Genomic DNA, 24,231 nt, shown 5'->3' on the forward strand with positions numbered 1-24,231 from the left:
CCCTCTCTTGCTCTATCCAAAATGGGGAAAAAAAATAAAAAATGTGCCCATAGTTCTACTTAAATATATCTAACTAGTAACCACTGACGAGGTTCAGATTTTTCTTGTTGCTTTAATAAATGAAAGCACACCTGTAAAAAAAAAAAAAGCAAGCAACTCTTGAAGAGTTTCCGCACACATAACCTGCTGTCACCACTTCTGCCTCCCTGATCCCCTCTGAAGCCCTGTTGAAGTATTCCAGCTATGGGGACACTTGTACAGTCCCCCTGCTTCCCCACAATGCAGTGCTTATTAATAGTGACCAGGCCAAGAAGATTTTATTTGAGGGAGAAAGATATTCCTAACCTCATGCAAGAAAGGCTGGGACAGCAAGCCAAGGCTCCAGAGGGTGTGCACCACACACTGTGGTTGTTTTTCCATTACAGTTTGATCATGTGTGTTTGCATGAAATGTCTTTGGTCACATGTGGCTGACTACCTGTCTGTTATGCCACTGTTCATACATAGAATATCCGATTATACTTGTAAATATGTACATTTCATATAAAAAAGCAAAACAAAATGTGCTTAGGTGTGTTCATATATTGATACATTTTTAAAGTGCTAAAGCCAACTAAACCAGGTGGCGTTGGACCAGCCTAGACTTTGTCATGTGCATGTTAATTTGATGTTATAAGTTGGTGCTCACCATCTATTATTGGTAATGTGATTCTCCTCTCTCTTTCCTTCAGCGATTTCCTAGTCCCAGATTACTTGAGCCAGGAGCAGGAAGAGGCGCTTGGGCAGTACGAACTGGCAGAACACGGCTTTGAAAACAACTCTTCTGTCCAAATGCCGGTCATCTCCCAGGTTTCCTCCACACAGAACTGCGAGAGTACTTTCCCCTTGGGCTCCCTGGGCAGCCTGGCCGAGAAAGAAGGGGAAGAGGAGGAGATGACCGAGTCTGTCAAGGCCAGCCCTATGGATGAGAGCAGCAGAGATGACACCCCCAAAGCAGAGGTATCTTCCATTGCTGTGGAATAGTCTGGATATTCGTGTCCCGCAACCCCGTGAGAATCTGCTTCATCTTTATTCTTTTCCCCTTGTTTGGGGAAACACCTGTGATTGGTCAATTCTAGTTTACCTTCGGTTTTCTAAGGAAAGTAAATCAAGCTCCTGAGGACATCACTTGTCCATCTCCGATCCCAATCTATCAGGAACTTTGGCTTCCTTTTTTTTTTTGTGTGCTGTTCAGGATACAACCATCGCACATTTTGGAGGTCGTTTCTTTATCATTTTGTTCTATATAACCTTTTCTGCAGGAGGATGGCTGTGTATATGAAGAGGATGTGACTCGCGTCTGACTGCTCCCTGGTGTGGTGTGATAGTTTGCGTGCGGGGACAGTTGCTCGAGAGGTCCGTATTGGCTTTGACCCGTGTGTCCTGCGTTGGGAATGCTTTTTTTCCTCATCATGCTGCTCAGAACTGGACAAATTTCTGCTCATCATAGGAAGCTTGAAACTTTCAGTGTAATCGTATTACATGATTGGAGTGTTTGTTTTTGTTTTTTTGTTTTCTGTTTTTTATTTTATTTTTTGTGTTGTTTTTTTTTTTTGTTTTTGTTTTTTTTTTTCTTGTTTTCTCTTTTTACTTTAAGAAGTGACCTGTATTGTCTCGCTGGGACTGCTCTGGTACTGAGATTTTTATCTCAACTCATATATGCTTTTCTGTGTGGTATTTTATTTTTTTAAAATTTTCAGAAATGATTTGACCAAATGTATTCACCAGCAAACAGAAGTGTACAGATCATCTCTGAACAGAATGAGTATAATATGACATAATGTCAGCCCGAGAGATGTATGAACAGCCTAGTTTATCATTCTGTAGCTAATCTAGTGTAACCTCTTCTGTCAGCAAGCACAAAATGTTTGTCCTCGGGTGAAAGACGCACTAAGCTAAATTTTAATATTTTATGGTTAATATTTTACTGATAGTTCAGCTGCTGTTGCTATATATATTGATATTATTACCTGTGTTTTTTTTTTTTTTTTTTTTTTTTCCTTTTTATTTACTAACCTTTTTTATAATATATAAAACTAATCCTCCTACTTTATAGGAGTTTATTATTCTCCTTTTAGTTTATTTTTGTAAGCCTTACCTGTAGGCCAGGTTTGGGGATTTTCTGATCCAGAGAGATTGGAAGGGGCGTAGTGCCAGATTTTACAAGCACTGTTGTGTCTGGTGGTGGCTTCAGGCCTTAATTTTATGACGGTGAAGAAAAGACTTCAACTTGAGTTAAGGAGAGAAGGAGCCGTGTCAGCATGGGGAGAGGATGATGGAGGAAAGAAGGAACACACGTCTTTAGATTAAACAATAGTTATGTAGTATGAGAGCCTACCTGACTAGAAATTAGAGATGCGCTGAATGGAAATTTTGGTGCCGAAACTGAAACCGAAAATGCAGGATGCACTTGGCCGAAAATGACAGTTTTTAAAAAAAATGTATATATTTTTATATATAATTGTATTATATTCGATTTTTTAGTTAATATCCCGAATTTAAATGAATGAGTTTATTGTCGGCCATTATTGGGCCCTTTAGTGCAAGAAAAGCTCAAGAAAAATGTATCCCTTTAAAATGTATGTCTTCACAATGGGCCGTTGTGGTTCCGTTGTATTAAAAAATCCTGTTTGCTGCATTTTTGGTCAGTTAAAGAAAAAAAAAAAAAAAACACACACTTCCCTGTTAAACGCAACAAGAATGCATCAATAATGCACCCATGTTGCCTTTTTGATGCGGTTTTCGGGTCACATGACCTATGAAAACACACCATAAGCACAGTAAAATGGTGGTAAACTCGTGTGCATTTTCAGTGCCATTATGGGCACCTTTTTCTCTTATCAAAATGCTGATAACAGTTTTCGGCCAATATGTTTCGGCAGCTGAAATTTCGGTTCATTATCTAGGTGGGCCTAAAGGAAATTGAATAGGGATAGCAAACTCACTATATGGCTAGCCTTAGAGCCTAACAGAGATCAGCAGAGGAGTAAAGTTTGTCAGCTAAGTGTTCACAACACTGGATTTTCCCCTGTTTAATTGTATTTGTCAACCAAGAATCTGAAGTGCTGAGGAAACAGTCGAACTTTCCTTCACCACCTGGTCTGCCTGCCATACGTTTTGGTTAGAAAATGTGATTCCAAAAATGCAACAAAATCAGGCTTGATTAATAAGCCAAAGGGCATAGATCAGCAGACCACTCGCCTGAATTCCCCACTCATTACTGCACCATGCATGACATCCATGCTCCCCTGCCTTATTAAATAAGCTCAACAATGGACGTCTCAGAGAGTTGGACCCAAAACAGGTCAGATAGGACTTTGAATCCAGATTTTAGATTCGGTTCTCTGTCTTTGGGGTATAAGAATGTAAAAAGGATGAGAGCGCCAACCATATAGTGAGTCTCGTTTTTTCTTTTTTTTTTTTTTGTGCCTGACGGGTCAAAAATTAACACGTTTCTTCATCGGTCTTGCTTCATCCTTGGCGCCCTTTCTCCTCACATTCTTCATTCCAAATATGCTTGCCCCTCTGTGCCACCAACTAAGAGGTGATGGAAGTCAGGAAAATAATTTTGGTTCTGTTGAAGGCTAAGTATCAGGGCTGGATAAATACCAGGAGCCAGATAGCCGGTGTGCCAAAATAATTATAACTGGTATTTAACTGTTCACATTCTGTTAGTGATTGGAAAGGTCTTCCTCCTGTGACCCCGGTATGTAGAGGTTGGCAAGAGCGCAAATCTGCCACTAGCTAGATACATCTGCTCTTGGTTTCTAGCCATGATTGGTTGTGTAGATCGGATATGGCAAGACATTTCCTTTTCGGTCTGTTCATGCCTTCACTGCATTATGGGAGGAGACCAAGTCACCGTTTTGATAGAATGGATTAGAGCTTTGGTTAATTTTTATGTCTCTTGTGTTCTGTTTTCCTGATTTGTGGCTGTTTAGCAGGAGGGAGAAGTGTTCTTGGGCTCAACAGCTAATAAAAGTAACACTTCTGAGGGTGGTGAAGGAAGTGAGATGATTTGGCAGTCAAGTGCACCCTGGGGATTCAGAAACACCTGGATTTAATTCTAATAAGCATCGTGGGGGGGTTTGCTTTGATTTGGCAAGGATTACTTGGATGGGTGCGGCAGTTCAACTCTTCAGCTGTAGGTTGGCAGGAAATGTTACACTCATGCGGTCATCTTGTTCTGCCACCCAGCAGGTTAATTTTATACTATCACAATGTTACACTACATGACTAGAATATTATCACACCTCAGTGACAGCAAGTGGCAAACACTAGACATCTGTGATTCTGTAATCCCTTCATATGCCAGAACAAACTGTCACCATATCTGGAATTGTTCTTCCCTGTATCCTTCTGGCTGTTTACAGTTATACCTATAAAGGCCCTTTACACACGATACGAACATCAGATGGGAAAATTTGTATGACGAGCTGTCTGCCCATTTTCAGATCGGTAGTACGGTGCCCTTGACAGCCGATTTTCACTTTTTCAGCAGACAAAAGCTGGATTTGCAGACTAGTAATTTTTTGTTGGATGTGAACTCAACGTCTGATTTTTGTTTCACGAGTACGTTTTTCTTATGGGAAAAAAAAAATTGTAAGAGCAAAACTATGCATGCTCAGAAAAAAGCTATTCAACAAATTACGTCCCTTCTGACGTATTCTGTCGTACCAAAATTTTCGTATTATTGGTAACCTCTTCACTTTTGACATGAGACTAGCATACCACCAAAAATTTGAAGTTGCGTTGTCCGAAAATCTAAGCGTGTGTACAAGGCTTTAGTAACATCTGTGCTAGGATCTTGGTACAAAACTGACCCCCAGCCAATCTGCTTCTAGGGCTAGGGCTGCTCATAGATGACATAGTATTCGGAGAGATTTGCTGAACATATGACACATTTTTGAATATCGAACCAGTGATCTTTATGAAAATGATCAGAATTATTTTTCAATTCTCTTCAGAGAATTGTAATGTCTACAGCCAGCCTAATGGTGTATAGCCAATCAGATGTGTTCAGCAAACATTTTGACTGATTTTCTGTTTTACATTGGCATAGATTTTATTTATTTTTTTGGCACATAACCTATTGGGTGTGCTACGATTATGGACGTTGTGGAACCAAGTGTAAGGGATTCAGGTATGATTGGCCCAACCCACCAGATCAGCTATAAGCACTGGTAGCCCAATATTTCGATGAGTATTCACTTGGATATTGCAGGCAACATTTTACATGGGGATACTATTTTATCAGTGTTTTGTAGGCCAGAAACTGCAGTGCCATTTTCAGAAATCAAAATCACACACACACACACCCCAAGAAATGAACATTTGAAAAATATTTGAACACTGAACCAGTTCTTTATGGAAATGGTCAGAACTGAAAAAATAGGAACATGTTGGAAATGCTTAAGGCTCATGTACACAGGACAGTTGAAAACCTTTTCTGAACACTGGAAACCGATGGTGAAAAATGTCAGTTTTTACAGCTTTTACATACCGGGTTTATGCTAGTTTAGCAGAGGTTAGGAGTATTTGAGGTTAGAAGCATTTTTTAACCACTGCACCCGGAAGGATTTAGCCGCTTTCTGACCAGGCCATATTTTGCGATACGGCACTGTGTCCTTTTTAACTTAAGTGTGGCACCCAAACAAAATTTATGTCCAAATACCACCTTTCTTTTGGTGGTATTTGATCACCCCTGCAGGTTTAATTTTTTTTGCGCTATAAACAAAAAAGTGACAATTTTGAAACAAAAGTTATATATTTAACTTTTTGTTATAATATCCCAAATAATAATTATTTCTTCCTCAGTGTGGGCCAATATGTTCTCTTCTACCTATTTGTGGTAAAAAAATAAATAAAAATAAAATCCCAACTAGCGTATAGTCATTGGTTTGCACAAAAGTTATCACGTCTACAAAACCGCAGATATATTTATGGCACTATTATTATTATTTTACTAGTAATGGCGGCGATCTGCAATTTATAGTAGGACTGTGACATTGCGTTGCACCAATCAGGCACTTTTGACTTTTTTTTTTTTTTTTTTTTTTTTTTGGGACCAATGACATTTATACAGCAATCAGTGCTATAAAAAATGCAATGATCACTGTATAAATTACACTGGCAGGGAAGGGGTTAACACCAGGGCTGATCAAAGGGTTAAATGTTCCCTAGGGAAGTGCTTTCTAACTGTGGGGGTGGTGGACTGACAGGGAGTAGAGAGAGATTGCTGTTCCTAATCACTAGGAACAGACGATCTCTCACTACTCCCCTACTGACAGATCACGTTATGCCTCTCTGTGGAGCGATCTCGGCTAGCCGGCAGACATAGTCTGTCAAACCCGCTGATTAGTTCCCCTGCTAGCGAATGGAATCCACAGATCGCTGTGCATGCGACCGATGTACAATGACGGTGCTTCGCGCAGGAGAGCCAACCTGCCACAGTACAACTGCAGAGGCTGGTCGGGAACAGATTAAAGAAAACCTCAGGAGATCCTCCCAAATGCCCACAATGCATGAAAAACAAGTACATTATTAACTATTTCAGACATTCTGTGAGGGAAGAGAGAGCAGTATAGAGAGCAGTGCGCTTGTAGATGGCTGTCTTATGTTTTGTGTTTTCACTATGGATCCCATCATGTGGGAGGAAACGCTCCTGATGTTGAGGCTCTGAAGATATAGAAAATTGCGCGAGAGGACCAGAGTTCTTCGCTACTGGACTCATCTTTTGATGCAGGCAACACCCTGTTGTGAAATTTTATGTTTTTGTTTTTTTTCCCCAACATTTTTATATGTTCAAAAATTATCAGAAATTTTGTATCCTCTTTTTAAAAACACTTATCAACACAAATGCGTATAAACGTGGTTGCAGGCATTTTGAAATGCCAGTAAACTACAGTCTCGAATGCGATTTTTTTCTGCTTTAAAAAAAAAAAATGCCAGTAACCTCAACTGCCTCTAAAGTACTATAAATGACTGCGCGTCCATGTACACATAAGATAACATAGAGGAGAGTTTAGGGGCTGCTCAAAGAAACGTTCAACTTCTCCTAAACTTCAGTTTAGCAGCTGAAGTGTACATAAGGCCTTAGGCATTTGCTGCATATTTCTATCCCCTGGTGAGCACTTGATCTGCAGGACTACACACAGCTAAGGGAATTTTTTTCCATTTAACTAGTGCTGTAGCAAGTCATAATAATGTAGGGCAGCCATATCAATACAGTGCTATCTGTGTCCCCTGAGTCCATTGATAAGGAAATGAGTTACAGCTATGAGAACACAAAACTGAGAATTTTTGCACACGTAAATGGTACTTTTAGGTTTCCATGTGTAGGCCTTGTCATGACTTTACCCTTATTACAAATGTACCGATCCAATATACAACTAAAATAATATACGCTTTACAGATTCAGATCCCGGTTATTATGTCAATGACAGAACACACATTATTAGCTGCTTCTGTTGCATGCTGCTGGCACTCAATATTTCATCCAGCCTCAATGATAAGTTCTCTTATATATTTTTTTTTTTTTTCTATTTATAGATTAAATGTTGTTCAAGCCCCAAAAAACGGTGGAGTTTCCGAAATGCGTTTAACTATCTGTAGTTCCCAATAAATAAAGATTTCAAGCAAGATGAAAGATCTCACTGGGCATTCCTAACCATACACCTAGAAGTGTGTTCTTGTTGGGCTCTTCTCTATACTGAGTGTCCTCGTCTTCTCCTAGTGTATTATGTGGCAGTTAAATAGAAAACTTGATTCTTCCATCAGATGCAGAATAGAAAGCTCAAGTCATGTTTTTGTGCCCTACTAAACACAATTTGGCAGTCTGCGCCTTTCTGAAAATTTAGGTTTAATTTGTTCTGCGGTTACTGTAATCACATGACCAGGCACTTTTTTTTGCAGTCTACACACAGCACCTTTTAGGCGCATAATTCACCAAAGATATAACACTTAGTGCAGTAAGGCTAAGAACCTTGCAGGGAATGCCTGTCATTTGTCCTTGTGTTCTGTGCCGGCTTTTGGAAAAAGCAGTGAGACAGTCGCTGTTTACAATGTGAATGCTGTTCTCGTAATTGCAACTAAGAACATTTTTTAATTTTTAGTCTGTTTTTAAAGTGGACTTCCACCCAAAAGTGTAACTTCCGCTCGGTGTACAACCCCCCCCCCCTCCGGTGCCACATTTGGCACCTTTTGCAGGTCTTTGACAGGTATCCTGTTCCCACTTCAGGGAGCCTCAGCTGTGGGTATTGACATCACCGCCCGGGCTCCCTCCTTCTTCCATGGCTGCCGGGCCAATAGGAGAGAGGAGCGGAGCCTCGCACATGCGCAGCAGGGTTTCCAGCGTGAAGCCGGAAGACTTCACTGCTAGATTCCCTTACTTGCAATGGAGGCGGCATCCACCCAACAGCTGAAGAAAACATCTGCAGTGCCGTCATCGCTGGCCTCCAGGACAGGTAAGTGTCCGATTTATTAAAAGTCAGCAGCTGCAGTATGTGCAGCCGCTGGCTTTTAACTTTTGCAGCGATGGGCGGACCTCCCATTTTAAGGACTCACAGCTGGCTGTAGATTAAGATGAAAATTCAGTATTTTAATGATTTGAATCACTTTGTTTTTCTCTGATTTGTTTCATGTGTTTGTCCACCCTAGGTTTTAGTATTTATACAAAAAGTGTTCGGTTTTAATTCTCAGATAAAAACAGAAGATATTTCACTGATCTTTACAAAAAGTCCTCTTGTTTAGAAGAAAATGAAATGAGCACACATCTTCTAGTCATGAGGAAATGCCAAACATAGCAGCACAATGTTACCTGTCACCCATACAGGAAAGTAACAGAAAACAGCACAAACCATATCTACTGCCCAATCCTGCTGTGCGAAATCCCGGTGTTTGTGTCTGCGCCTTGACAAGCTTTGATGGGGGGGGTTTCTATTTTATATGTATTTTGTTAATCTTGCCAGTAAATGATGGATTGTGATCAGTGTACTCAGACTACTGTTGCTCAATGAGGACCCTCCTCCCCAATGAATATCACAATAACAGAAAAATGTTCATCTTGCTGATTGTTTTATTATGAAAAATCATTATTTGAGACTTTTGTCTTCACTCTTATTCTTTCATACTGGAGGAGGGCAGGTGTGGACAAAGCTCAGACTCCAGGTTGGGACACCTACCTGAATAGGAGGTTGATGTAAAACTTTTTTAAACCTAATGTTTTTATTAGAAGCACATGTTCCCCAGCTTCTTAAAATTGTCTGCTGGTTAGATGTCAGCTTTCCACCAAATCCCTTTAGCCCTCATTCACGTTGAATGCGGCTTTGAAATCGTGCAAAGCCGCATGTCAGTGTGACTTCAAGTGCGACTTTGAAGACATCGGCTTCATGCACAGAGGTCTATGCAAGTCGCACACGAAATCGCCAAAAGTAGTGCAGGAACGACTTTTTTCAAAACGTTGTGGCACCACAAAGTTGACGTCACACCAGTTTGAACAGTGCCATTGCCGACAATAGGGTGTGACTTTTCATGCAATTTGACCTGTCAATTTGCATGACCGGTCACTCCAGTGTGAATGAGGGCTTATATAACAAATGTGATTGGTATAGCAGTATCAGTATCTGGTACTTTACAGAGTAAATGGGCAGATTAGTGAATTTTTTTTTTTTTTAACTAAACTGCATATGTAACTTGTTCTATCTGCCAAAATTTGTGATTCACACACATTGTATATAGCTAGGAAGGTGACACAAGCCTTCAAGCCTCCTGCATCATCTCCCCACCTACAGATGTCTTATTAGACTGAATCACATCTCCTCACTGGTGAGGAAGTCCCTGTACTGTCCCCTTGCTGTAAGCTGCCTAAACACCTCCCTCCCAGCCCCCAGTGCCTGAAATGTTATGGATGGCTGCATAGCACCATGCAATAGAGCCAAATTGGTTCTGTCTGGTTGAGGTTTATTGGACGCTAAAATAAAGGCAGATTTTTTTTTTCTATAGTTCTGCTAGCAATATTTAAAAATACAAGCTTTTTTTGTATTTCTTAACCAAACTAAAGGGTGATGACCATATTAATCATTTTATACGATTCAATAAAGGACACAGGATATTCAGCTGAGTGTGTTTATATTGCAGTATACTGGAGAGTTGGACGCAGGAACTCAAAAAAAAAAAAAAAGTGTCAGTCGGGAAAGATCTTCTACTCCCAGAATGCCATGTTTTTTAGCTGGTGTCCTGGGAGAATAGATATATTTTCTTGAGGGGAAAAGCTTTTTTTTTTTTTTTTCTTTTTTTTTTCCTTCTCTCTTTCCCTCTTTCTACTAGCAATCTCCTTATGAAGCCAAGTCAGTGCTGCTGCATGCAGTTTTCTGGTGGTTCTGACCTCTCTTGTGAAGAAGTCATGGGCCCAACCTGTAATGTGACTCTTTTGTTGCTGCACTCTGCTTATAGTGCTGCTTAGGTCACATTGTGCACTGTCAGGTAGCTGAAAACCCCTGTACTATGGGTCTGTTGTAGAAGAGAAGCACCAGATGTGTATCTTCTGGTGTCTAGCTTCGATGTGAAACTGAGTCCGTTTTGTCTCCAGATGAAAAGATCTTCCTAGCAATGAATGCTTTGGGTGCTCCGTGAGATCAGTTCAATCTGATTTACACCTTCCCTCTTCGTCTGCTCCACAGAGTCGAGATGCAGGACATTCCTGTAATTCTAGTTGCACTAAATTAGCCCAGACGGAACTTGGTACGCAGACCTCAGCAGATTTACAGTGGGCTCCCAGATAGCAGGGACATTTTGTCCCAAGGACTGATTTTCCATCCTACTTTATGGTTGCTAGCTTTGACGGCTGACCCTAGTTCACAGCACTGTATTCTGTTTCAGGGCTTTAAAATAATTTTAAAAAGTACAGCAGCATTCACTTTTTTTTTTGCACTGGAATGTGTGTTAATGCACCAGAACATTGCTGTCGCCAGCACTATAATTATACCTGTGAGGGCAGACATCCTTAGCACTCTGATTCTCTACACTAATACAACACCAAACAATAGAAAATCCCAAGGAAGAAGCAGAAAGTGACCTCAAATGAAATGCATATTTATTTAAAAATGGACACTTAAAGTGGGGTAAACAAAAAGAGGGGGGGGGGGGGGGATTGCACTTTAAACACACTACAAACACATTTAGAAATATATGTAATTGTGGTGTGAACTAGCCCTTAGTCAGTCTGATGCTTTCTTCTCCATCCCTGAGGAACCTCAAAGGGGATTACATGCTTCTCTTTCCACCATCTCTAGGGGTGCATAGACAGGTTACTATTCAAGTTTAAGGATTAGGGTTCCCATATTTCCTCTTTGGGTGCACTCTACTAGATCAGTAAGCACCTCTTGGGCTTTTCAACTATAAAGGATAAGTTCACCTTTCAGAGCAGGTTACACATTGCACCCATAATTCAGCCGTAACATGCTCCATACCTATCACCCTGTGCCAGCGGGCAAGGGTTGTTCTTCCCGCACCCATTGTCACTTTTTGAAAAGAGCGCAGCTGTGTGGGGCTCTGCCCACATAGCTTTGTTTTTTTTCATTCACAGTGATCTGTGATTAAGAGAACTACAAGTACCATCCTCCATTGCGACTGACAGCTTGTAGTTCTCAATGGACTGCAATAATCTCTCACTTGGCTTTGAATATCCTTTGTCCCTTAATGAATGGTTAGGAAAATTTTGGGATTTTGACTTTCCTGTAAAATCCTTTTTTTATTTTATTTTTTTGGAGTTAAGGGACACACAGGTCCCTCCCCTCTGTCCTATGTTCCACGGTTCTATAGATTTGCCACAAAACTGAGTCATGGGTTATCTTGCTTGACAGACATTGCAGTAGAATTGGTCACTGAGAAAACAGACATATTCTGTGTCCCATTGAACTTCAGGAAAAGGTTTTTGCATGAGAGTCAAAAATCCCTTTTGTATTTTTTTTTTTGGAGTTCCGGTGTAAAGAATTTTTTCTTATCCTTGGTAGGTTTGTGTCTTTTCTTGAGTATAAACAAACACTTTGGTGTTTTTGTCCAGATGTTCCTGCATGTGTGGAAGTGGTGTGCAATTTGTAGCAGTGCAGCAAACCAAACTCTGCTGTGCACGAGGTGCAAGACTTGTTTACAGGTAGATGTCTGAGCTCCAGCAAGCTAAAGGGAATCTGTCATAAGGAAATATGGTTATAGCCTTGCTTCACTGGAAGATAGACAGTACCAGGAAATGCCAGAACATGTCTGTGCCTTTTTATGATTCCTTTACTGGCCACCTTCAAAATCAAGTAGACAAATCGGAGCATAGGTGAAACCATACAAAAACTCTTCCCTTCCTCGCTGCAATGTTGGTGCCCCAGTAGACAAATCATGACTTTTGGCCTAGCCAGAGAGCACAGGTGTAACCTTTCCTTCACTCTCCCTTTCTTTATTGCCATTCCCGTGCCTGCCAACAGATGGGCACACCCATTGCTTTGTAGGATGGGAGGACTTTTTCTGTACTCTGTAAAGTCAAACTTTGCTTACTGCGCTCTCACTGGGGCTAGGGAGCTTTGGAAAGGAATTATAACAAAATCAAGGTGTATACAGCACGTTTTAGTGTCTCTCATCTTCCATTTTATGTCAGTTTTATATTGCATTTCCTAATAACACGTTCCCTCTGATAGACCCAGCACAGGTTCTGCACCTCCCTCTACGTACAATCTGAGTCACTCTGCACATCAAATTCTTGCTAAGATGCTGATATGTGTTTTACCTTGTAGCTGTTTGCACGCAGCACCTTGAACTTATAACAGTGAGGTGCTAGGACCTATTATTGGGGAGCCTCTATCCTGTCTCATCAAAACTCCTTCCCCTTCTTTAACTCTCGCTGAACTAATAACACTTATACGGTTCCTATGGCATTAGCCGATGCCTCTGAACTCATTTTAGACACGGAGCATGTACATTAATTTGTTGGCAAAAATAGCTTTCTTTTGTTTAAATGTATACAATGTTTAAAAAAAAATACACATTTTATATACTTGTATCTGGCTTTTAACATTTTTATAGTACCCCATTGTTCTTGGTGGCAACAATATCTATTTTTGTGCCCATTTTTGGAAAACAAGTGCCGTTTTGGAAACGTTACGATTATTTCTACAGTTCTTGTAATCTGTGTGAGAGTCACAGTTGCTAATTTTGTTGTCCTTTATTTTCTGATCTGTTTTTTGAGCCTGTAGCTGTAAGCTTTTGATGTTTCTCAAATGTCTGAGAGGGGTAGAGCCGAACTTCACATCCTGTGATGGAGAGAGAGCGAGAATTCTGGAGAATGAAAATTAAAACCTTAGAGTTTGTCTATTTATTCTGGTTGTGTGTTTCTGTCATTGAGAAATGCAACCTTACAGACAAACATGCCTTGCTAAATTATCAATATGTCCTTTTGTATTGTGAGCAGACATACACTACCAGTTTTTTGCTCACCTATGTCCATTTCAGACATTCATAGGGAATATTTAGTGTCTTAGGGTTTTAGTAACAAGTGCAGGAACCCTCTTTAAAGTAGTTGTAAAGGCAGGAGTTTTTTTATCTTATTGCATTCTATGCATTAAGATAAGCCTACTGTGTTCAGCAGCCGCCTCAGCACCCCCTAATACTTACCACATCTCTGTCCACGAGTGCCTCAGCCATCCAGTATTGCGTCTCCCTCCTGATTGCCTGAAACACAGCAGAGGCACCATTGGGTCCCGCTGCTGTCCATCAAAGTCAGCCAGTCAACAGAGAGGGGGTGGGCCGAGCCGGGGCTGCATGTTTGCATGGACTCACGGAACTGTGGCTCGGGTGCCCCCATAGCAAGCTGCTTGCTGTGGGGGCATTCGACAGGAGGGAGGGGTCAGGAGAACCCGAGAAGAAGAGGATCTGGGCTGCACTGTGCAAAACCACTACACAGCAGGAAAGTATAAGGTTTGTTATTTTTATAGAAAACAAGACTTTACAATCACTTTAATCCTTTTCTGTGGCCGGCAATCACTGCGCTATCAGGAATACGCATCTGTGGTAAATTTTCATGTAGTGTATGTACAGACAAATGATTACAGCTCTGACAAGTCTCGGGTCTCTGCTTTCTGTAGTAAGATTAGCATGATTGTAATATTGTCCTGGCCAAAGCACTTTTCTTTACCCCTCCAACTATCTACACGAATATGTATGGTGCACTGCTCATATTTTTCTTGTGTCTATGTAACATCATATAGACACCTCTGCACTTACCAAATTGGTATACACCCAACTATGGGGCACTGAAACAACTGGTGGTGCTATACACCTAAGTATAGGGTGCTGAAGCAACAAGTTCCACCATATATCAAAGTATTGGGTGCTGAAGTAACTGGTTGTGCCATACACCCAAATATAGGGTTCTGAAGCAACTGGTTGTGCCATACACTCAAATATAGGGTTCTGAAGCAACTGGTTGTGCCATAGACCCAAATATAGGGTTCTGAAGCAACTGGTTGTGTGATACACCCAAATATAGGGTTCTGAAGCAACTGGTTGTGCCATACACCAAAGTTTAGAATGCTGAAGCAAGTGGTGAATGGCATCTCAGCAGTCAGAAGAAAATGTATTGCCAGGAGACCTCAATTGGAACTGTATTTTTTGACAGCCCTTGTGCATGTCCTATTAGAAAGTGCAACAGTTCGGAACCATTAGGGGTCATTCATCAGGAAAGGTGGAATTTTTTATGCTGGAGGGGCTCTTTGTGGTTCCAAAACATTTTCTCTAGGATGTGGGGATGAGACGACAGTAAGGGTAGCTTTAATTTCAGAAGATTGGAGGTGTGCTGGATATATATTTTTCTTGTGCAAGAGACATCCAGATTTCTATGGACCTTTGCAGTGAGCTGTGTTCACAAGCAAGCTGAGCTATGGTAGCAAAGTAAAACCAGCAAGAACCCGCACACACATATAGTCTGTCCTGGTCACCAATACTGCGGAGAAGTGGTTTGAGCTAACAAAATCGCAGGTTAATTGCGTGGACAGAACCCAATCACACCCTGTTGTTTCTATGAATGAACCAAGTACAAAATCAATGAATTTCCACCAGTTTTGAGGAAATTGTAAATTTTTTTTTATTAGGCATATACCAGGTGGAGAATAGGAAAGTTCATAAATCACGGCAACCTGAATTTATTTTTAACGTTTTCATATATACAGATTGGCAAGCTTGACTTTGCTATACAGGGGAATAGGTATTCACCTGCACTAACTATCTAAATTCCAGAGTCTTCAATTTTCTTATCTCTGTTCTGGATGGCTGCTTTTTGCATCTGGCCTGCTCTCAATTTGCACACTAATGATGATGTAGATTTAGAAATGTTAGGACTTGTCTGCTATAGCCTTGACACAGTCCAGCTGTTCCACCAAACCTTAATTTATCGCTCTTAAAACAAAGCTGCTCTTGGTGACGCAGATTCACATGTAAAATTAGGATGACAGTTTAGTACAAGAAACAGACCTTTTAAAAACAGAACAGTTACTTGTTATTGGCCAGTCTGTCTGATTGTATAGCATCCCGCAGGCAGTTACTGGTACTCTTCTCCTTTTCCCAACATCTTCCATCCAGAACCTGGTCCGGCTCTACCCCTGTTGTGTATTGTATATACTCTGTATAGCTACATTGTATGGAATACCTAGCTTGTTTGATATTTGATATAAGAGAAGTATGTATTGGGTACATTTTGCTAGCCTGGTTGTTTAATCTTGGAAATAAAAAAACGAAAAAAAAAAAAAACTTGTTTGGAAATGCAGAAAAGACATGAGTTCTCACTGGTTCTGTCATAGGTCAAAATAAGGATTTAAAATTAGTTTTGAGTGTCTTTGGATAGAAACATAATGATGCTAAGATTTTTTCCTTAAAATATATTATTATTATTATTAATGTCCTCTGGTGTATGTGTTTATTTTTGTTTTTAAGTCTTTGCTTCGCATTGTGTTTTTTTCCCCCAGATGACTTTTGATTAACTGCTAACATCTTTCTTTGTTGTTCATTAAGCCCACGTTCACATTGGGCTGGTTTGGCATGCGATTTGACATGGCTGCTATTACCAGCAATGGCACCGTCCAAATCTGTGCGACGACAACTTTGCAGCGCTGCATCGGTTCCCAAAAGTAGTTCCTGTACTACTTTTGGTGACTTCGGGGGAGATTTGAATAGACATCTGTGCATGTACCCGCACTGATGTCTGTCAAATCGCCCCCGAAGTCGGACTGCATTGCCAGTTTGAAATCATGAGTTCAGCTGAACTCACAATTTCATACCTGCATCAGTGTGAATCTGGGCTCGGGGACACAGCAGAGTCTTCTTGGATGTATGGTTTATATTATAACGGAGATAGGACACTGACAAAAAAACAGTAGGGGGGCCAGCATCACCCCCACTACCCTCATGCTTGGAGCATATCTATGCTCAAAATTTAAAATTAAATGTTAATTTCCGCAACAAATGTAAACTATTTCCAGCCTATTGCTTTTAATCTGAACGATCTTGAAGCTTGGAAACTTGCTTTGCAAAGATCCCCAGACATTTACGTCCTTGAATTCTGTGCTATGCATTCTCTATGACTTTTGAGTAGGCACTGCTGTGTCTCACGTTTTAGAGTCTGCTTTCTGAACTACAGAGGTGCTGAGAGAATGACTTTCAAGAGGCAGAGTAACTACAGGAATCACTGCTTGCAGGCAGAAAGGCACCATGGGATATGTAGTCCATAAAATGTAAACGTAAAGGGCAGAGGAGAAGCTGCAAAGCATGCAGGGAATCCAGGAAGTTGTGAAAAGAGATGACCAGCAGAAGGCCCGCTCTTCATGGCATGAATGGAGATCTTTGAAGTAAGCTTATAATGGATTGCCAATGAGAACTATCATTTGGATGCCTTTTTGTATTTGTATCATTGTTTTATAAGAATGGTCATCTTCTTTCCTCTACGGAGAGCATTATTCATTTTTTTTTCTGTTTTTATCAAGATATTTTTCTTCAGTCAATATTTTTCACTACAGTACAATGCAGAGCCAAGAATGCTTCCTTTGCTTTGCAATTTTCTGAATCATTTGATCTTCACTGCTGCTTTGGAGGATGTACCTGGCCCTCGCCATGAAAGATGTGGGGTCAGCCTATAATTTACTCATTGAGCACTGGATGCTGCTTAAATTGCTGTTTGTTTTTTACCAAGAAAATTGGTATTATATTGTGTTTGTGTTAACTAAAATTCATTAGCGTTTATTTCTTCCAAAAAAAAAAAAATGCGTTTGAAAAACTGATGTGCAACATAAAAAATTGCAACACTCACCATTTTATTCTCTAGGGCACATGTGTCAAACACAAGGCCCTGGGCCAAATCCGGCCCTCCAGGCCATTTCATGTGGCCCTCGCACCTCTCCTGCAGCTCTGCCCATGGCTTCTTCCTGGCTGCAGCACAAGGTAAGGAGGTTGCACTGTGATCTAAGGAAGGGTGGGGGGGGGGCTTTTGACCTGTGATGTATTGGGAAAGGGGGGCTCTGAAAAATACAACTCTATGCCAGTTGAAAAGGAGGGTCTCACACGAATGGTATCATCCACAAACAACTTTATTGGAGACTGTGCAGACAGGACACCATGGCAGAACCTTGTTCTATCTGAGCAGTCTCCAATAACGTTTCATGTGGATGATACCAGCAGTGTGCGACCGTGCTTTTCAGACTTGCATCGTCTGGTACAGGAGCATGAGTGGATTCCGTGCCAGCCGGCACCTCTCCTTCACAGCTTGAGTCCTAAGTTTGTTACTAAAACCAGTAATAATCAAATGCAGAGGCAATTCTATAATACGATCAAGAGTAGATTTTATATAGTCTTCCAGATACAACAGGCCTTTGAGGGCAACCATAATGCTGATGCGGCCCATAAAGAAATTGAGTTTCACACCCCTGCTCTAGGGGCTTTGCGTAAAAATATATTTGTATAATTTTTGGGGAGTTCTAAATAATTTTCTAGAAAAAATGTGTATAAAAAAAAAAATACATTTGAAAAAGTGCTGCGCAAATACACTGTGACATAAAAAAATTGCTACACCCACCATTTTATTTTCTAGGGCCTTTGCTTAATAAATATATATAATGTTTGGGGAAGGGGAAACAGCAGCACACTGATTTTTTTTTTTTTTCAGTGAATGGCTGTGCAGGCGGGGTGTATCGGGACAAATCTGATTATTGGAGGAGAGCAACTCATTCCTAGTGTGGTCAGTTTTTAATAGGAAAGCAGAGGTACTGGCAGGAACACCAGGGACTTCGCACAAAGGAAGCAATACAAAGAGAACCTGATACTAACTCATATAAGTGCATGGTACAGCAGACGCATATCAACAATATGAAATGTTGGGTTTACATTTTTTGTCTGCATGCTCTGCTCATTGAAGCTTACAGCAGTGTCTGGAGAATGGCTGTCGGTCTCAAAAGCACCTGATCAGTTCAACATTTCCCAAACCTCATGCTGAATCTGGGGCAATGACTTCTGTGAATCTGAATGGGATCAGCTTCACTGCAGTCTGGGAGATGGGGTAGACGTTTTACTTACTGACAGGTTACCTTTTAAAGACTAGCTACAGTTTATTCAGTTATATATTCACAGTTTTTGATATGCAATATCAGTGTTCATGTTTTATACATCTCATTGTTTTAATAGCATGAAGAAAAGGTTTACAAGCAGAGCATACTGTATATAAAACCAGACATACAAACTAATGCAGTCAACCTTGTATATGTGTAATTTGTAATGATATACATATGTGGCAGATTTTGCTTGTAGGGCTTGTTTACCCTTGCTTCAAAAAATCAGTTTGGACTGGTTTGCTTACTGTCCTGTTTCCACCTGTTTCCACTTGAATTTTGCTTTGCTTAAAACATGATACCCTATGTCACTTTAGTGGCGCTTCAAAGCCACTATAGACATCTCTGACAGCTTGCTTGAAGCACCTGAAGCTTTTGAGGGGCTTTAATTCAGCTTTAGCTTTGCTTTGTTTTGGAGATATTGCAGGTATGAGATATCAACACACACACACACACACACACACACACACACACACACACACACACACGGCATCTGCCAAGTTTCAAAAAAGTACCACTGAAGCATCAAAAATACATAAAAAAAAAAAGCACGTTGAGGCGCTATAATGTGTGTTGAAGTCCATCAGGCTTTAGAGATCCTCTGTTAGATCTAAATTGTCTGAAGTTGGACCCACAGGGACAATTACTTTCATTGATGGGCATGTTTGGAGTGCATTCACTTCCTGACTCCTGTGCCTTGTCTCTGGATTGCCTCTGCTACTGACCTTTTGCCTGGATACTTATTACACCATTGATTGCCACCTGTCCTGCCCCTAACCTGGATATGGATTACGCTGCTGATTGCTGTCTGCCTAACCCTTGCCTGGATACAGATTTCGCCATGGATTGTCAACTGCTGTAGCCTTGCTTGGATAACTGACTCTGTCATTGCTTGAACAGAACAAAACTTCTCCTGTGCACGAGTGTGATGATCAGACCCCAATTCTTCACATATGTCCACTTCTTGATGGAAAGCAGGGATGCGCCAAACTTTGCTGCCCTTTTAGGACTGGGAATGCCCTGATGGCATACTACAAAAAACAGAGGGAGCACACTGGCCTTGCACATTATCCCAATAAATTATTTATTCATAATCTAAAATTAATCTACTCCCAAACACTGAATGCATCAGCATCAACGTTGCTCAATTCACTACACATGCTCCTCAGCTTCGAAGGACGTCAACCCGGATTCTAACTGGCTTCCCTGTATTGAACTTTCTAAATATATAAACCAGCTAAAATGTGTGGCGTCCTTCCAAGCTGAGGACCATGTGTAGTGGATTGAGCTTTGATGCTTTCAGTGTTTGTGAGTAGATTCATTTTAGACTATGAATAAATGTTTTTTGGGATAATGCCTTCGGGCCAGTTCTTTTCTTTTTTCTTATTTTTTTTTGTAGTCTGTCATTGCCTGCCTTGCCCACTGCAAGCGTTAGTGTCTAGATGTTAGTCCTTGTTGCTCATCCATACTAGGCCTACCTTGGACCACTCATCATGCTGAAATCATCTACATGGGAACTCTTTTGGTTGCTGGGAAGCATTCTAGTGCCTCAAATATAGCCCTGGTGGGCATTAAGTCCTGAGGGTATTTATATACTGGTAAGCATACCTTTAAAGTGGTTGTAAACCCTTACAACCAACTTTGACCAGCGCCGGAGCCGCGAGACCTGGAAGTCGTTCCGTGATCCATGGCAGCAGCGAAGAGGAAGACGGAGGACCGATTCAGGGGCTTCGTTCTCAGGTAAGTTATTCATAATGAGCTAGTATGCTATGCATACTAGCTCATTATGCCTTGGCCTTACAGGGTGCTTTTTCTCTTTTTTTTTTTTTGCCTTTACTTCCTCTTTAAGGGAAAGGCAGCTGCTGCAGGTGAAACTGCTGACATCTTGCTATTTCACAGAACATGGCATGAACCAGTAAAACTTAACAGTTTGCCTATAGATTGACTTTAAAGGAGACGTACAGCCAAAGCTTGTTTGGCTGTACTTCCCCTGTGGGTCACAGGAGTGCAGAACAATCTTTTGGCAGACAGTGGGCTGACATCACAGAGTTGGTCCAGGCTCTGGAAAGATCGAGACCATATGGTTGGGATCCGCCCACATGCCTGGACTGGCACCTGGCTTAGCCTCTCAGCGAGCTGCTGAGAGCCTGAGCTGGCTGCTCCCGCCCCCTCCACAGCCCATCGCTCTAGTGAGCGCTGGAGGGACAGAGCAGATAGTGCCGATTGGCGGTCACCAGCTCTCTGCTAACAAATTTCTGAGAACTGAGCGATCAGCGGTGTTTGATCACTTGGTTCTCAACCTTAGAGCCAGCAGGGGACAGATGCAGCATCGGACTGATGCTACATCCACCTAGGTAAGTACGAATAAGAAAAAAAAATTCCCAGACTTCTCTTTTAAGCTGAAACTTTAAAACAAAAAGAAAGCAACCCGGCCTCATGCAAAATCTTCAGTAACGCTTGATCAGGAATTGTCTCCTATACTCAAGTTAAAAAAAAAAAAAAAAATTTAAAACATGACATTTATCCAAGATGAATTGTATTCAATACCCCAAATACAGATGACCAACTGTATAACCCATCTCACATAATATAGTCACTACCATAGAAGTACGTTGGTACTGATGTTTTGAGGATAACCATTCTTCCTCAGAGCTACCGTTTCACAATTAAAGAGATACCACCCATCAATATACAGTATGCACTGTCAATGTAAACGTGACATATACTGTATTACTGTATTTACATCTTTCTTGCTTTGGTTTTTCTATACCCTTAGAACAGTGGCGGTGTGTCTGTTAAGGGCGTACGGCGCCACCTTCTCTCTCCAACCACCCCCCCCCCCCCCGTGTATAAGCCTTTGTACACACCGTCGGACATTCCGACGGAAAATGTCCGATCGGACCGTGTTGTCGAATAATCCGACCATGTGTGGGCTCCATCGGACTGTTTCCGTCTGAATATCCGACCGACAAAGTTTTAGAGCTGGGCTATAAAAAATGTCCAACAACATGATCCGATTGGACTTTGTCTGATTGTTTGTAGAGAATTCTGATATGACAAAGTGCCATGCATGCTCAGATCAAATTCCTAGACCAAAGCTATTGGCTACTAGCGTGAACGTAGTCCTGTCGTAACGAAATAACGTCATCACGTTGTGAACGATCGGATTTTCTGACAACTTTGTCCGACTGTGTGTATGCAACACCAGTTTCGGACAAAATCCGACGGATTTGGTTATCGGAATGTCCAACCGTGTGTACAAGGGCTAATGGATAGGTTCATGCATTGTATGACTCTATCCATTGCCACCACCCCTATTCAGTCTTCTGGACCCTTTTTCAGATGCCAGGCGCCTTAATTCCAGGGGCGGGGGTGTATTTTTGAAGCACTCGATTAGAGCCATAGGCGTTTGATGGGCACAGTGAGGCTGCAATTGATGAATTAATTTTTTTCAGTTTGTTTGCGCCCACCAAAAATTACTACTTCCACTACTGGAAGATTTGTTTTCATGTGTTTCGAGCAGACCGCAAAAGAAAACTCCTTAAAATAAGATCATGTTCAAAAATCCCCTTGTTCCTTGATAGTTTTAATAACCTTGATGTTTATTGCCACTTGCGTTGAACGTGAACTCTGAGTACCAGCATGCCCCCCACCTGGTCTTTGTAACATGTGTAAACTGGCATTGCCATCAGCTTTTGGCTTGAAGTGCTTTGTGCTCGTTACACTTGTACATGTATGTTTTGTTGCTGTACTTCCGAGAATAAACCACACATAAAACTTGGCAGGTGTGAGGAATATGCATACCTCCCCTGTGTTGTGGCCTGAGGACACACGCTTCAGATACACCCTCCACAGAGATGTAGACCTTGTGCCAGTTTCTTCAGTTAGAAGAGCTGCAATGGATATCTGCTGCACATTGATAGATGTTCCTACCTGAGTGTTATTGACATTCCTGAGTGCTGGATAATGTGTTCTGTTCACTGTTATGTATAGGCCACAAGAATGTATTAATGCCATTTTGTATCCACGTGGCCCCCCCTACTTTCTGCTTGTGACCCTCTTTAATTTATTAATTATGTTGATTTATTATTACAAATATTGAAACAGTTACTGTATGCCTTTTTAGAGGCAGAACTTACACCAGTCTATAGGCCAGCAGTCAAGCCTGCAGGGAATGTTTCCTTCCAGCTATACCAAATGGCAAGTTATAGTTTAGATTGTAAGCTCTATCGAGCAGGGTCTCCTGTTTCCACTTTGTATTGAATTGTATCCGTACTGTCTGCCCTCATTTTGCAAAGCACGGCGCAAACTGTTGGCACTATATAAATCCCGTGTAATAATAATATTTTAATGGTATGGCTTAACGAGCCTATTGTAAAAATCTTTACGGTAAGGGTAAATTCACACAGGAAATGACCGCTGCCAGAGCACTTTACCTCTCCAGCTTCTGTCCATTTTCGACTGCAGTAGGGGGCAGTGTGGTGCACGAGTCAGCTCTAAAAAAAATTTCTTTTTGGGTGTTGTTTTTTTTTTTTTGTCTTTGTACAAGCTTTATTTGAACTGTACAAAAGTACACTCTGCTGAGGTACAGTGCCATGCCAGCATGTCTGCATTTTAGCGCAGCTCTGTATTGCATTACAATGTAAATGGGACGTGTTCTTGCGGTGAAGCAATGCAGTAAAATGCCTTCCAAGGCGCTATGTGTGAATTTACCCTAACAGTTTACCTCATTTCAGAGGGCTCTGGTTACCCTGGGCGACTTTAGACCCCTTATGATTTACCTCACTTTTTATTCCCAAATCCAATTTTTTAATAGAATGGGTAAGAGTCACCAGATTGAGGAGACACAGATATTACTACAATCCTGGAGCTGTTCTCTTCTACACTTTGCTAAATTTGCTATAGTTGTCTGTCCACATCAGAGCAATCCCATCATTTTCTGTCCTGGTAACTCTCAGCAGGGACACAGTAAAGAGTGGACAGAGGTATCAGAGAGGAGCTTGGAAATAGATGGTAAGTGAGGCTAATATTACAGAATGCCAAGCCAATTTTCAAGGCTTAGGCCCCTTTCACACTTGTTCAACTTGTCCTGCGACTTGGGACTGCAAAGTCACATGACAAGGCGTATCCCATGATTTCCAATGAATACCGATCATATCTGTGTGGCTTCAAAGTAGTCCCTGTACTACTTTGGTCTAACTTTGGTTCATAGACCTCAAAATTACACAGGCGTTTCTTCAAGTCACGCGACTTTCAGGTTGTACAAGTGTGAAAGGGGCCTTACCAGCCCTGGTAAGGCTGCTTTTGTCAGACAGGGTCACATTAAATGGTGTACCCAGAATCTGGATCTAAAAAGATTGTTGACCTAAAGAGCAAGAGCTCTTTTAATTGTTCAAATAATTGTAAAAAAAAAAAAAAAAAGCCAAAGCGTTTTAGGGGTCTGAAAGCTCCTTCTTCTTTATTATTTTATTTTATTTTTTAAATCAGGGCTTGGGTGTGTGTTAAACTATTGTAAGGACTCAAAAATCACATTTAGCTAAATTAATTTAGATGAAATTTGCATGAGT

The 24,231-nt window shown here is 41.1% G+C and overlaps 1 protein-coding gene across 3 annotated transcripts in view; it reads left to right on the plus strand.

Moving 5' to 3' along the window:
* ZBTB44 (zinc finger and BTB domain containing 44) overlaps window positions 1-15,968 on the plus strand; it is a 135,145-nt gene extending 119,177 nt beyond the window's left edge. For 2 of the 3 annotated variants that reach the window (XM_077457873.1, XM_077457874.1), the window contains one exon: window positions 731-15,968. In XM_077457873.1, the coding sequence (XP_077313999.1) occupies window positions 731-1,022 (292 nt within the window). In that variant the 3' untranslated portion in view covers window positions 1,023-15,968. The remainder of the gene's footprint in view (window positions 1-730) is intronic. The other variant, XM_077457875.1, reaches the window with a different exon arrangement.
* The last annotated feature ends 8,263 nt before the right edge of the window (window positions 15,969-24,231 follow it).

This window comes from Lithobates pipiens, unplaced genomic scaffold, assembly GCF_037356315.1.
Source record: "Lithobates pipiens isolate NorthernLeopardFrog02 unplaced genomic scaffold, aLitPip1_a1.2 Scaffold_27, whole genome shotgun sequence".
Classification (NCBI taxonomy): domain Eukaryota; kingdom Metazoa; phylum Chordata; class Amphibia; order Anura; family Ranidae; genus Lithobates; species Lithobates pipiens.